Here is a 16417-nt window from a genome sequence, read left to right as displayed (position 1 = left end):
GTCAAGGTAGACCACATCCACAGCCTTTCCCTCATCCACCCAGCGTGTCACTTTGTCATAGAAGGAGATCAGGTTCATCAAGCAGGACCTGCCTTTCATAAACCCATGCTGACTGGGCCTGATCGCCTGCTTGCCCTGCAAGTGCTGCGTGATGACTCTCAGGAGGATCTGCTCCATGAGCTTCCCTGGTACTGAGGTCAAACTGACAGGCCTGTAGTTTCCCGGGTCTGCCCTCTGGCCCTTCTTGTAGATGGGCGTCACATTTGCCTGCCGCCAGTCAACTGGGACCTCCCCCGATAGCCAGGACTGCTGATAAATGATGGAAAGTGGCTTGGCCAGCTCCTCTGCCAGTTCTCTCAGTACCCTTGCGTGGATCCCATCCGGTCCCATCGACTTGTGCACATCCAAGTGCCATACCAGGTCACCAACCAGTTCTTCATGGATAGTGAGGGCCACATCTGCTCCCCATCCCCTTCCACCAGCTCAGGGTACTGGGTATCCAGAGAACAACCGGTATTGCCACTAAAGACTGAGGCAAAGAAGGCATTGAGCACCTCCGCCTTTTCCTCATCTCTTGTAACTAAGTTTCCCCCCGCATCCAGTAAAGGATGGAGATTCTCCTTAGTCCTCCTTTTTGTGTTGATGTATTTATAGAAACGTTTTTTGTTATCTTTAACGGCAGTAGACAGATTGAGCTCCAGATGAGCTTTGGCCTTCCTAATTTTGTCCCTGCACAGCCTCGCTACATCCTTATAGTCCTCCCTAGTGGCCTGCCCACTTTTCCAAAGATTATAAACCCTCTTTTTTCTCCTAAGCTCAAGCCACAATTCTCTGTTGAGCCAGGCTGGTCTTCTTCCCTGCCAGCTCGTCTTTGGGCACATGGGGACAGACCGCACCTGAGCTATTAAGATTTCCTTCTGGAAGAGCGCCCAGCCTTCCTGGACCCCTCTGCCCTTCAGAACCGCCTCCCAAGGGACTCCACCAACTAGTGTCCTGAGCAGCTCAAAGTCAGCCCTCCGAAAGTCCAATACAGCGGTTTTACTGGTCCCCTTCCTGGACTCGCCAAGAATAGTGAACTCCACCATTTCGTGGTGACTCTGCCCAAGACAGCTCCCGACAATCACATCCTCCACCAGTCCTTCTCTGTTTGTGAAGAGAAGGTCTAGCGTGGCACCACCCCTGGTAGGTTCACTAACCAGCTGCGTCAGGAAGCTATCTTCCACGCTCTCCAGAAACCTCCTAGACTGCTTTCTCTGGGCTGTGTTGTGCGTCCAGGATATGTCAGGGAAGTTGAAGTGCCCCACGAGTACAAGAGCTGATGATTTCACAACTTCTTTCAGCTGCCTGTAGAACTCCTCATCCGTCTCCTCATCCTGGTTTGTCGGTCTGTAGCAGACCCCAACCAGGACACTAGCCTTGTTGTCCCTGCCGATCCTAACCCAAAGGGACTCGACCTTGTCATTCCCAGCCTCGAGTTCTACAACCTCGAAAGACTCTCTAATATAGAGAGCCACACCACCACCCCTTCTGTGCTGCCTGTCCCTTCTAAAGAGCTTATAGCCAGGCATTGCAGTACTCCAGTCATGAGACTGGGCCCACCACGTCTCCGTGATGGCAACCAAGTCGTAGCCTGCCTGCTGCACGATGGCTTCCAGCTCCTCCTGTTTGTTACCCATGCTGCGTGCATTGGTGTAGATGCACTTCAGCTGGGCCATTGCCTTATCCTTCGGCCTTGCCATCGTTCCCCCTGGCACAGCCCCAACAATCCTAGCTTCAGCCCCATCCCCCTTCCTACCTAGTTTAAAGCCCTCTCAATGAGCCCTGCCAGCTCCTGGCCCAGGATCCTTTTTCCCCTAAAAGATAGGGACCCGTCTGCGGCCATCAGGCCAGGTGCTGAGTAAAGTGCCCCATGATCAAAAAACCCAAGATTTCTGCATTGGCACCAGCCCCGGAGCCACGTGTTTAACAGGTGGGCTTTCTGTGTCCTCTCTGAACCCCTCACTGCCACCGTAGGGATGGATGAAAACACCACCTGCACTCCCGCTCCATCCACTAACCGACCCAGTCCCCTAAAGTCTCTTTTGATAGCCTTCAGGCTTCTCTCTTCGATGTTGTCACTGCCCGCCTGGACTATCAAAAGAGGTTAATAGTCAGAGGGGCGTACCAGGTTGGGAAGCTTCCTGACAATGTCCCTGACCCTGCCCCCAGGGAGACAGCAGACTTCCCTACGGGTAGGGTCAGGCCGACAAATAGGGCCCTCTGTTCCCCTAAGAATCGAGTCTCCAACAACAATAACCCTCCTGTCTTTCCTGGTGGAGGCAGTCCTGAGGCGTGGAGTCGACCTCCTCGCCCTAGGCATCCTCCTGGGAACACTTGCTACCTCTTCCTCAGCTACTGGTCTGTCAAGCTCCAGGGCCTCAAACCTGTTGTGTAAGGGCACCTGGGAAGATGGGACCGGAAGGGGAGGGCATCACCTGCGATGTCAAGCAGGGACCTGTTTCCATTCCTCCTCAGCTCCCAGATTCCCTCCCTCTGCCCAACGGCTACAGGGCAGGGGGTCCACCCCCATTTGAGGAGTCTCACCTCGGTACCTCACATTCACATTCCCTCTAGGGATTAACAACTCTTCCCTGAACTGGCACACATATCTGAAGTCTTAGCAGGCAAGACTTCAACTAAGACATACATTTAACAAATTCAGCAATATATAAAAAAATCAAACATAGAATTTCTAGGTTGGAAGAGACCTCAAGGTCATCGAGTCCAACCTCCAACCTAACGCTAACAGCCCTCCACTAAACCATATCCCTAAGCTCTACATCTAAACGTCTTTTGAAGACTTCCAAAGATGGTGACTCCACCACTTCCCTGGGCAGCCTTTCATACTCTTTGAGAACTACTTCAGACATTTGTTATACAGAGCCTAAAAGTTAGCAGAGTTGACTGTGCTCTTACCTAAACACACTCGCCCTGTTCCATCCAGTGTCAGTCCTTCAGGGCACTCGCAGTGAAATGAACCTTTGCTGTTAACACATCGCCCATTGGGACAAACCCCCGGGAAAACATCACACTCATTTACATCTGTTGGTAAATGAAAGGGTGAAAGAAATTTCAGACTGTATGATTACTTCAGACTCCAGCAAGTAGAAAGCTACAACTTTTTTTGAGAACTTCAGCTATAGGAAAGAAAGCATGACACTTTCATTCATAATATATCAGGATATGTAATATTTTGTAATAAATAAATTGAAGGAGCAGTTCCATCCTTTTTGTACCATTTTGACATTCTCCAATAGTGTTAACATTTATGTCCCCAACAGTCAGTAACTGTGATGGCATTCACCTAAGATCAGTATGATTATGCCTGGCAAAATGAACAGCATAATCAATCCTCTCTTATACCATTTTCCAGGGGAAAAAAATGACATATTGAGTAAGAAGAAAAAGCATTACCTTCACAGGTAACACCCTTAACTCTGGCAAATCCTCTTGAGCAAGCTGTATCTGGAATCAAGCCAAAAAGATATATCACTGCTTTAGAATGACAGAAATATAAGAACAAGTTATTAAAAATAAAAGTATCTTTGCAATTTTTCTATATTTTCTAACTGTATAACATGATGAGTGATCTAGCCTCAATGAAGAAAACTACAGACTCATGCATGTCACTTCCAACAAATAATAGCTGGGGAAATTATATCTTATATATTTTTTTCTTATCTTATATAAATCTTATAAAAATATCTTAATATATAAATCTTATGTATGTTTTCCTCAATGGGAAATTGAGGAATCAGATTAATCTCTGCACTCAGATGTAGCTGAAAGGTAAATTTCTTGTAAAGTTCCCTAAAGATTTCAAGCTTTAGTGATGCTAGTTATCACTTAAGTGTTTTTGTTGTTGTTGTTGTTTTTTATTATTATTACTACAGCTTAATAAAGGATCTCAGCAAATATATTATTTTAGGATATGTATGTAAAATGTAGCATGTTGTAGAGATATGTAAGCTTCCTGAAATCAAGTGAGTTAGAGATTAGGAAATTAAATGGCCAAATTTACTTAGTCTGAACTACTGAGCTCTCTAGAGTGACTAATCACTCCAGATCTAGAATCACTTTTTGATCAGTTCTACCAGCCTAACCTTACCATGGTACTTCCTGGAGTTCAAAGTACTATCTTGTCTTGATGCTTTACTACATCTCAAAAGCTTGCTTGTTTGCAGCATGCTTACTAGATGAGATACATGTGACCACAGTTATTGTTTCAATTTAAAAATAAAGGCTGCAAGTGGCAATATTCAAATCTTATGGTGAGAGTGTGACACAGTATTTATTCCATGAAAATGAGCATGCATTTAGCATTCCTGCTTCCAACCTCCAGCCCTACCCCTGTGATCTAATACTAGTACTATTCTGCAATCAATAATTGTACATAAGTTTTGTGGTTGAAAACAGCTGGAACAAGTGTTAACAGCCCACAAAATAAAAAGTCCTCAAGACTTTTAGCAGATATTTCACTTTACTATTATAGTCTTTAATTTAACCTACCCCAATGCACAGTTCTTGTTGAGAAGAAACATATACAGCTATTCAAAGATCAATTCAAATGTTATTTCCTTGTAGCTTCTAAATTACTAGAATAATACCTGATTGGAGATTAGAAGTGATGCTAAAGAAAACAATCTCATTTCATAGTGTTTTCTTGTTAACATTTTTTAACAGAAGATGATGAGAATTTGTTAGTGTTACATTTGCTCTTCTTACAAAAGTCACAGTATATGCAAGCACAGCAGCATACCTAATTCACAGCGCTCACATGGGCTGCCCCAGGCTGCTCCTAAGGTAGCACAGCATTCAGATTTCAATGTCGCACCATTGATGTTGACTTCACAGCGACTATCCTGGATGTTAAGCCAGCAAGTCCCCTTCAGGCTATCTACAATAGAAACAAAATGGAACTGTTACAGTAAAAATAGCTGGCATCTTCTCATGCCACTGGCAGATGGAGTACAAAGAGAGCACAGTCTGTCTTTGCATCAGAGTCATTTTGTATGCATTTTATTTTAGAAGTAGAGGAAATGAATACCACTACCACTAAAAATGAGTGGTAGAGTGCATTGCTTGAGGCATTTTATAGTCCAGGTCCTATAGCTAGTTGAGGTCCTCCAGCAATTACAGTAATTGTATTTATTTGTTTAATCTAGAGACTGTTCATTTCTAAAATACACAAGCAGCAAATAGATATTGTAACCTGGGATTACCCTTTCCAGCTGACTGATTGAGCCACTGGGCTATGATCACTGGGTGCTCTTACCTCTGTCCCACTCGGTGACACTTTAAGATTGTCAGAAAGAAAAGAAAAACAGAATGTGGGTGGCAGGAGTGTGCTATATTCTTTTAGAGGTCCAGTCCTCCTGGTGCATTAGGAGGGCTTTGATTATATCTGTTAGCTTACACTCTACTCTCAGCTCCTGAGGATGCAGTCACAGCACAGCCAGCTTCTGAATCACAAATTAGATTTTCAGGCTGTGAACCCAGACCTGCTCAGGGCAAACCCATTCCACTAAGTGCCCAGCACAAGCAGCACCTCCTGACTGCTCTCCAGCTAACCAGCCATAAAGACGAGAGATTTTCAGTCACCAATGTCAACTATGCTGCCTGAAATTCTCTGAAATTCTTTTAGGTACACAAATATTCAAGTATAAAAAATTATGCTTTCAATGCCCAAGCTACTTTTCAAAATGTCAGTCAGATCCTAAATCAGGTATCTACATCTTAAAGTACAGCACCTTGACTCAGTACTTTTATGCCATTGTATTCAAATGAGATCTAATTTCTTGAATTCACCATATTTGAAGAGTTGTGACAGTGTGGTGAAGTTCCCACTGACTGGAAGAGGGAAAATATAACCCCCATTTTAAAAAGGAAAAAGGAGGACCTGGTCAGTCAGGACCTACAGGTCAGTCAGTCTCACCTCTGTGCCTGACAAGATCATGGAGTAGATCCTCTTGGAAGGAGGGTCGTATTAAGGCACATGGAAAATGAGGACGTGACTAGGGGAAGCCAACGTGGATTCACTAAGGGCAGATTGTGCCTAAAAAATCTGGTGGCTTTCTATGATGGGGTTACAGCACTGATAGATAGGGGAAAAACAACTGACATCTTCTACCTGGACTTGCGCAAAGCATTTGACACTGCCACTGCCAAAACCATTTGGCACTGCACTGCATTTGACACTGACACTACCCTTGTCTCTAAATCGGAGAGACATGGATTTGATGGATGGACCACTCAGTGGGTAAGGAATTGGCTGGATGGTCACACTCAGAGAATTGCAGTCAATATCTCAATGTCCAGGTGGAGATCAGTGACAAGTAGTGTTCCTCAGGGGTCAGTACTGGGACTGGCGCTGTTTAACGTCTTTGTTGGTGACATGGGCAGTGAGATCGAGTTCACCCTCAGCAAGTTTGCTGATGACACTGAGATGTGTGGTGCAGTCAACATGCTGGAGGGAAGGGATCCCATCCAATGGGACCTGGACAGGCTTGAGAGGTGGGCCTGTGCAAACCTCATGAGGTTCAACAAGGCCAAGTGCAAGGTCCTGCATCTGGCAGGGCAATCCCCAGCACAAATAGAGGGTGGGTGGAAAACTGATTGAGAGCAGCTCTGAGGAAAATGACCCAGGAATGCTTATTGATAAGAAACTGAACATGAGCCAACACTGTGTGATTGCAGCCCAGAAAGCCAACCATATCCTGGCTGCATCAAAAGCAGCATGGCCAGCAGAGCTGATTTTCCCCCTCTGCTTTGCACTTGTGAGACCCCACCTGAAGCACCTGAAGCACTGTGTTCAGCTCTGAAGTGCCCAGCACAAGAAGGACATGGACATATTAGAATGAGTCCAGAGAAGGGCCATGAAGATGATCAGAGTGATGGAGCATGTCTCCTATGAAGACAGCCTGAGGTTGTTGGGGTTGTTCAGCGTGGAGAAGAGAAGGCTCCAGGTAGGCCTTATAGCAGCCTTTCATTACCTAAAGGGGGCCTATGGGAAAGCTGGGGAGGGACTTTCTGTCAGTGAGCGTGGTGACAGGACAAGGAGTAATGGCTTTAAACTAAAAGAGGGTAGGATTAGATTAGATACAAGGAAGAAATTCTTTACTCTGAGGGTGGTGAGGCACTGCACCAGGTTGCCCAGAGAAGCTGTGGATGCCCCATCACTGGAAGTGTTCAAGGCCAGGTTAGATGGGGTTTTGAGCAACCTGGTCTAGTGGGTGACCCTGCCCGTGGCAAGGGGGTTGGAATTACAAGATCTTTAAGGTTCCTTCCAATGATTCCATGAAGCAGACCACAACCTTTGTCACTGGATAGCAAAAGCAGTCTTTAAATATCTAACCCTAAATATCTAGATTTGGAGATCAGCCTTGACAGAGTTTAAATGCAAGTGCATACTCAAAGTTCAAAGCTAAGAAAGTGGCACAAATGAATTTAACAAGATGACTTATGCAAGATGAATAGGAATTTGCTTTTAAGATTTATACGTAATATACATATAAAAAGCCAGACTGCCTATTAGGTGCTGTGGATTATTATTACTGATACCTCATATTTAGGATCAACACACTCCACCTTTTTTTTTTTTCAGTCAACTTGAACTTTTCTACAAAACTGTCATTAAAAAATTATGTAGACCACCGAGAACACAACTTTTCGTTAAAAAAATGTATGAACCAATGACGGGCTGAGGATCGTGGATGAGGCATCTTTTCTAAGCCTTGTTCCACCGTTGTCTAACAGTCAGGAATAGGGTTAACATCAAAAGACCAAAGGAAGACATAAGCTACAAAGTGACTACCTGGATCTGCCCTTGGCCAGTCATGGGTTGGTCATGTCTTCACACCATATGTCCCAAATACAGGGGACTAACACAGGGAGAAAAAAAATAGGCCCTTTTAGCTGCTATTTCATGCTACATCTAGCTTATTGGCCATACATTGATGTTTCTGTTTTATGTTATCAAAATGTAAACGCTTCCATTGCTTCATTCACCAGAAATTTCTGAACACGATATTATTCATTTTTAGTAGCCAACGTTACGGGATGAAAAAGTCAAAACAGAATCTCAGAAATGATTTAAACTATACAAATTAGCAGGTGACTTTCTTCACACCAGCTGCATCTATACTACCCTGCCAAAATCTGCTTGTCTTATCTTTTTCAGGCTATGAGTTAATTTCCTTTATTTTACACAACCTCTCTTGTCCAGACAAAACTTACAGAGGGCAGTCACTGTGACTTTTACTTTGGTGAAAAAAATATTTATTATTCAGCATCAAAGCATTCTTTCTGCTGCTTGCAGCTCTTTGATTCTGATTTGAAGAAAAATATATGCATACTACAGACAGATGGCAGCCTATGGGTTGTGCACTGTGTGAATTCCAAAAATATTGACTAAAATGTGCATTAAAAGCATATATTAAGTGCACATTTCAAAGATCACAAATAGCGGTACCTCTACTACACGAGCAGTTTCCAAAATAGAAATGCAGCACTGGTACCACTAACAGATGTATTTGAAATACAGTTCCAACTCTGCCCTTCCTTACAGGAGGGCAGCCTTAATACTGCAGACACTCTCAGTGTGAAAGCAAAAGAAATGTATAATACATCATGTTTTTTTGTTGAATGCTTTTACTGTAAATGCTAAACGAACAACTTTCATTTGCTGGAAGTTGGAGCTCTAATATGAGGCCAAATGTGACTTGAAATCTTGCTATTACTTGAGCAAGTCATTTTTCTTTTATGCAGGGAACTTCACAGAGAGAGACAAATGACTCTCATCTATGCTGGATTTCTACGGGCAATATGGATGCAAATGGCTTACGCCACCTGGTTCTTCAGCATTAAGGCTGAGCAGACCATGCAAAGGAACCAGAGGAAATGACAGACTGAAGTTATCTGTCCATGAACTAAGTAAAGAACATGCGTCAACCACATAACTTGAGTATGATCTGAGTCCACAAAAGAATGGTGAAAATCAGCAATAAGGCCAACTGGAACAAACACATGAGAACAACATGTTATAAAATAAAATTAAGAGTATTGTAATGTTAATAGTTTTTTCTTCTAATTATGTTGTCATGTGCAACTTTACGGGAATTTTAAGTTCAAGCTCTCATTCCCATCATGAAAGAAAGAAAAAAAAAAACTTATAAACAGAGGTGATTTTGGTTCTGACATGAGACCAAATTTGGAACTAAACCAAAACTGTAGAGAGGTCATAATCAAACCGACACTACTTTAGTTTGATCATTCTTATGAAGAATACAATACATATCCAAACCAGAACACCATTCTAGACATACGCTTCTGTACTGGCATAAGCTTTTCATATCTGATGCTACAATAATGCTTTAAAGGAACAATCAGCTAAAATTATGGCAATTATAGTCAATATACAAGTGGAAAAACACAATTTTCTTTACTGTGGAGATTTAACAACTTACATTCAATGACTGATTGCAAGTTTTTCACATGAGAAACTGCCCATAACCTCACTCCCCTTTCAGTAACCTAGTCTACCCTTCTCTTGGTCACTACTGATTCTAATGGAAATTTTGTCAACATAGAAAAACATAAATGGACTCTACACATATAAATCTGTATTTCTCACATGAGCTATCCCAATGCTTCTGTCCTAACATATTCTCACTTGTGGCGCTGAAAACTCTTCCTGAGGGAATGTTGATCAACATGAACAAGCAACAATTAGGCTTATAGTGTATAGGTGGCTCCTATCCTTCACTTTTAATCTGACTGTTCAACTATGTATTTTGTTTGTTTTACATTATTTGCCACTGCTACTCAAGCCAAATAGGACCTCACACTGCAACCAATTAAATGGAAACCATTTGCAAACTAAATCCAGAAAACTGTTAATATAATTAAGTCCTTAATGATAATACCTTTGGATGTGATGTCAGAACATTAAAATTAAAACAAGCAGTACAAAAAAGCACAAATTAGTGTGGCCACATCAAGGCATAAGCAAAATGAGAAAAAGAATAAAAAGAATACTAAACTGTACAGGCCAATGGTGGTGACAGTATCCCTAAAAATATATGAGAAAGGCTAGAAGCAAGGCATCTAAAAGAAGGCTTTGGTGCAAAAGTAACTCACTTAAAAATGTGTTAAAGCATAGACAGATGGCAACATTCATAAATGAAACCAGGACAAATAGGAATTTGTCTTTGCATAATATTTCCTATCTTATGAAAATCTTGGCAAGGCAAGAAAGCTGAAACAAGAACACCAAACAAATGCATCTTACAATAAAAAGAATATTTAAAATCAGCATCATCCCTTTATCTGCACTCCGATCCAATTTATACCATATATGCTACAATGGCTCCAATTATGTTACACTAATAAGAGGAAAAAATGGCAACTTCTGAGCACCTGAGAAGTGCAGATGTGTCCAAACCTTTGAGTATTCTTGGAAAGGCAAGGAAAAAAAAAACCCACAACATTAATGAATGACTTCCAGAGATAATGCCAATGACATCTTGCAGACAACTGCTGCTGCTAGCTCTAATAAAATCTGTGCAATGCTCAGTTTTTTTTTCAATGCAACAGAATCCTAGAAGGATGTTAACATTATTTATGTTACATTATTGTATGTCATAATATGGTAAATTAGATGTATATAATATAACAGAATCACAGATATATATAGAGAGAGACGTTATCATGTTTCTGCTCCAGAGGCAGTAGGCATATTGATAAATTCAGATATATTTTACTCTCCTTTATCAGCTTGCTACAAAAGACCGAAGGTTTAAGATCGTGCTATAAAGCAAAAGCCATTATTGTTTCCTAACAGATCAGAAAGCCAATCTTTGCAGTTTATGAAAAATGGTGTGAATCCTAAAGGCCATGTGCTTTCACATCACTATTTGAGTACATGTTCCTCTAGTTTTAATTAGTTTCTTGGCTCAAATTTAAAAGTGGACAGCTATCAGGCTTATTACCTATTGTTTTCACTCCTATCACGTCCTTTAGGAGAATGACAGTAATTCCTATTAACAATAAGACATCCCCACTGTCTCCCACCAACGAACATCTGCTTTTCACCACTTTCACACTAGTTTGGACATACATATGCATTATACCTATGTCTCTTTTTAACTTGCTTCTGCTTCCATGGAAACAATCAAATTAGTATTGGTTTGCTTAGTATTACCTACACAACAAGACATGTAGTCTGCTATAAAGGGAAAATGAGAAGAATGCATTATTTTTATTTTATTTTTTTTGCTTAATTAATCAATTAAAACAATATTTTTCAAATTAGTAAGAAAAAGAGGAGAAAAAGGAAAAAAGAAGGAAAGACTCACCAATGCATATCAGTCCTGTAGAGTCGAGTTTGCTGCCAGGTGAACACTCACAATTGAAAGAACCAAGATTGTTCCTGCAGGCAGCATTGACACATGGGCTGCTTTCACATTCATTTATATCTATAATCCAGAAAGGAAAGACACTGTTAAGACTGTGATGTGCTTTTGGAAAATACTAGAGTACAAATACTGCTGTGGACCATGATTTGCCAAAACTGCCTGGTATATTTGGCTTTTTTTCTCTTTTCTTTCTTTCTTTGTCTGTCTGTCTTCCTGTCTGTCTGTCTGTCTTTTTAAAACATGACATGCAAATGATATATGGTCAGGCAGTTAGCATGTATGTACATATGTATAGGAGTGTATATTTTGAAAGTGTTAATTAAATGGCCCTTCTCTACAAAAACAGTAACTTAGAAGAACTTGGACCATAAAGTTTTCCAGCATCAATTATAACTATCCTGTGAGAAATCACAACTACTTTATCATGGTAAGCAATGCATTTCCAGCCACAACATGCTGTGCACAAACAACAGCTTTATTGTTTCTGTCATTTATGGCTCCATGAGGTTTTGGAAGAATTAAGAAAACCCTGTCAGAATCAAAATATTCCATTGCTGGCCGCGATTCTCTAGTTCTGGAAAGCATTCAAGAAATAGGAATTGAAACGGGAATAGTGTAAATGGTACTTCCCTCTAGCCCCTAGCTACTTCTATTTATTGCCCCTGTGAGTTTTTTGAGCCTGTTCATATGTAAGAATAGGAGTCCTGCAGACAGTATTATTTACTGATTTTTTATTTGAAGTGAAACCAGTTTTAAGATTAAAACAATACTAGCAAATTCTTTCAAAAAACAATTGCAGATGCATATCCACTATTTCCTCCTGAGCTCAACCAATTCATTTTTTTTGATCTGGGTCCTGAATCAAGCCATACATTCTAATCCAACCAGACAGTTCCTTTGGCAGGCCAGAAACAAAGCTCTTAGTCCATACGTATGTTTGCTAGTATTGCTTGAGGAATAATGGCATATTGATACAAAAAAATAGCATGATGTAAATTAAGAATAAATTAATGCAGGATGTAGTTATGGACCAGTAACATTAATTGCACCATAGATCATTTTCAAAGCAAACTGGAATGTCCTGCTCATTGTTTAGAAATCATGAAAAACGTATCATTTGATATTTGGTTTGCTATGATTTATGACTAGACTTGAAGGAAGATTCCATGAAGGTATCTTCATGAATATGTGCTTAGAAAACTCACCAAAGGACATACGTATGTAATATATATATGTGTGTATATATATATGTATATGTGTGTATATATATATGTATATGTGTGTATATATATATGTATATGTGTGTATATATATATATATATATATATAAAGGCCGGGGGGGGGGGAAGGGGGTGAGGGGAGAGAGAAAAGGGGGGGAGGGAGGGGGAAGAGAGGGGGTTGAACCAGAAAGATTTTTTGAACAACGGAAGTCCTTGTGTTAGTGAAATCTACTCCTAATCTTTTGGATTACACAGTTTACTCATACATCATACACAGATGCAGACATGAGATCTAGGAGGCCTCACAATATCAAGGCAGTGTGTTGCAGTTTCAAGGGCTGTCTGTACTGGGTTAACTGCAGCAGCAACACATGAGCTGGTAAACCCCTAACAGTAATGGCCCTGAATTACTCCTCTGAAGGTGGTAGTCCCATATGGCACCAGGCACATCTTCCAAGTTTCTCCACAAACAGCCCATTTAGATACAGTTGGTCATGTTATCTCAGGCTAATTCCTAACCCACCAAGGCCCAAGCCAGCTCACCAGGCAGAGTGCAGCACCATGGGTGAGCACACAACGCAAGGACAGGTCACATACCAACCTGATGTGCTGGGAAGTGCAGCATGGAGGTAATCACATAGATCTACAGCAGCCAGTTAGTTTAGACAGAGCACTTGCTGAGAACCTCTGTATCCCAGCTAGCAATATGGAGAAGTTGCCAACATTTATCTGCTCTGTATCCCTCCTCCTCCCCATAAATACATTTCACACTTTACTACCTGAGGTTTTATTATCAAAAGTATGCTCCCTGCCTCCCCAGTCTTCTTGTCTTTCCCTAACCAGCAATACCTGATAGCAGAGAGTAGAGTCTGCTGCTTTTTCAGAGAAACCACATATCCTGTTCCCACGATTAGAAACAGATCACACTGAGGCATCATCTTAAATATGTACTACATGCTGAATAGCTCTCAGTATACAAATGATTTTGGAGAAAGGTATGCTTTTCCTTCCTTTTCATATGCCATCTTGCTTTCAGCAGTTTGGCTAGCTTTAAAACAATGAGAAAACTGAAGTGAAAGAAAGGACAAGTGAACTACATCAAAGACTTGTAGTTGCTCCCTGTCAAAGGCATCATCAAACTTTCACTTTCTCTTATTGTACAAGAACAAAAAGACATCCCACAAAGCTAGCTTGTAGCGAAATAAAGAAACAGTCCTTTACACATCAAGTAGAGGAGTTGGAGATGCTTGCCCATGGCTGCTCAAGGCATTCACGAATCAATGGCAATCTGGAAAAGTTATGAAAAAGAAATCCACCGTGTTTTATTAAATGTAAAGATCCTATTCCTGAACCACAATTGCTGGGAAATTGGAGACTATTTCTGGAAAGTAATGTTGTGTACTTGCTCTTCTATAATCAGCATTGGGAGAGAGGAATCTTTGATCATTCTCCACATTTATGTCTCTGTTTTTATACAGGTATGGTTCTCTAACCAGTCCAGCGCTCTTCCCTGCTCAGGTGCAACTCAGAAAAGTTCCCATGTGTACTGGGTCTGGCTGGAATGTTAACTTTCCCGGCAGCAGCCCATACAGTGCCGTACTCTGTACTTGTAGCTGGAACAGCAGTGTTATCACACCAGTGTTGTGTCTACTGCTGAGCAGCAGTGGCACAGCATTGGGCCTTTCTCTAACCCTCCTAGGGGGTGGGCAAAAAGTGAGGAGAGAAACATCACTAGGGCAGCTGACCTAAACCAATCAAAGGGATATTCCATACCATGTGGTGTCACACTCAGCAATAAAAGGTGGAAACAGGAAGAAGAGGGGAGGGGTGGGCTCTCGTTGAGAAGACGTCGGTCCTCCTCTCGAACACCGGCTGCGTGCGTTGAGGCCTTGCTTCAAGGACGTGGTCAATCATCGCTCATTTGTGGGAAGTAGAGAGTAATTTCTTTCCTCTGCACTTCCATATAGCCTTCATTTATTTTGTTTGTTTGTTTTCCTCCCTTCTTTTTATTTTTCCTTTTCCCCTCCCTTTTCCCCTTTCCCTTTTTATTTCCCCTTAGTTAAATTGTTTAGTTCATGGTAGTCTTTATTTAATTATTATAATTATTTCCCTTTAATTAAATTATCCTTATCTCAACCCGTGAGTTGTTCTTTGCTTTACTTCTCCCCCTCCTCATCTAAAGGAGGGGGAGTGAGAGAGCGGTTGTGGGGTTTAGCTGCCCAGCACGGTAAAACCACCACACCATGCTGGACCAGGCATGAACAGTGACACAATCTTTGGAGCTTTCACACACTAAAAATATAATATGTCTCTACTCAGCATATGCAAAAGGAGTCTTACAACTTCAGCACATTTTCAGAGGAAAGAAGCACTATCCTAATAGAAAACCTATTTAAGAAATTTCAAGCTGCAGTAATACTGAGAAGCAACAGCTTTTTAAAGAAAAGGTCACAACTTTTGCACATATCTAAATGCACAGACTAGTATCTTCTCAGTAGCTAGTCATTCTTGGAAATAAACAAAGTGTTTTGTCTGAAATTTTTAAAGGTAAAATTATAATTTTGTCCGAGTCAGACGCACAGTGAAGAAACACATAGGTAAAATGGTTGAAGTTTGCCAAAAACATTTACAGCTGAAAGTAGGAGATTTTCGTGGAAAGTGTCATATGCTTTTAAAAATTGGCAGCTGAACCACACGTCTGCACATACCCCATCAATGTGCAAGACAAAGCACTATATTGAGGAGAAAGTACTACTATCCAAAACACTTCTTCACTCATATTTAGAATATCAAAAATTCATGAAACTTAAAATAATTCTCATTTATAATTGTAAAATGTAGAAGGTTACTATGCTTATATTTAATTCTCCCTGATACTTAGCAAGTTATTTTTACAAACACATTTTTATTCTAGGAGAAGACACCTTTTCTGCTTTGGGTTTTCAGAGTTTAAAAGAAACCCAAACCTAAGAAAAAAATAGTTGAGGGCCATACTTGAAAGTCAGAATCCCGAAAACTAAAACTAAAGATAAGTGAATAAATGGAAATGGAGGGGCCAAAACATCTAAAGTTCAGCACTTTATGAGAAATGAAGCAGCTCTCCTGATTTCATTGGTTATGTTCTTCAGTCTTTGGCAAAAGACAAAGGAGATGAAAGAAGCCAAACTGAATGGCTAGGTGAGCAAAACAGGGAAGAAGAGGAGAATCTGTTGTCTGAGCTGATCACCTTCTAGACTGGGAGAACTGCCTGTGCATTCCAAGGCAAAGTCAGGGCATTTAATCTAAACCCTTGCTGAAGCCCGTATTGAACACATTCCTTGTCAATACACCTGAGTCTATCAGGTTGCTGCCATCTACAGGGGACATTTCCATTTCACCCTTTCTTTTGTTTCCAACTCTCTCTAGTGCAAGCACAAGTTCCTTACTGATCCCACAGACAAATACTCACTTTCCAGTTTCTGGGATGAAAATGACAAAAGCATGTAACTAAGATCAGGGGTGAGAAATGCTGTATCACAGAAGCACACTCTTCCTCATTTCATGTTGTCCTTATATAAATGAAGAAATGCTCATCCCATCTCATTTCTTTCTATGGGTTAGGAACAGGGGAAGCAGCTTTCACTGTTTCACTGCAGTTTTAGGATACGCACATATGGAGGCATTAATCTGTGGTTGTTTTTAAGATGATCTTGTTACTGTACTCTGGGTCCCCAAACCTGAAAATATAGTTTGCTAAGTTCTGCA

At 41.2% G+C, this 16417-nt stretch overlaps 1 protein-coding gene across 4 annotated transcripts in view; it reads right to left on the bottom strand.

The window, feature by feature from the left end:
• The window catches only part of FBN2 (fibrillin 2), a 201232-nt gene that overhangs the window by 72368 nt on the left and 112447 nt on the right, over window positions 1-16417 (bottom strand). For all 4 annotated transcript variants that reach the window (XM_084504020.1, XM_084504022.1, XM_084504021.1 and 1 more), the window contains 4 exons: window positions 11394-11513; window positions 4799-4936; window positions 3454-3504; window positions 2956-3081 (listed from right to left, as the gene is read on the bottom strand). In XM_084504020.1, the coding sequence (XP_084360146.1) occupies window positions 2956-3081; window positions 3454-3504; window positions 4799-4936; window positions 11394-11513 (435 nt within the window). The remainder of the gene's footprint in view (window positions 1-2955; window positions 3082-3453; window positions 3505-4798; window positions 4937-11393; window positions 11514-16417) is intronic.

The sequence above is a fragment of the Aythya ferina genome (genome assembly GCF_964211825.1).
Source record: "Aythya ferina genome assembly, chromosome: Z".
In the NCBI taxonomy this organism is placed as follows: Eukaryota; Metazoa; Chordata; class Aves; order Anseriformes; family Anatidae; genus Aythya; species Aythya ferina.
The sequence above is the reverse complement of the archived record's forward strand: the minus strand, read 5'-3'. Positions and strand labels throughout refer to the sequence as shown.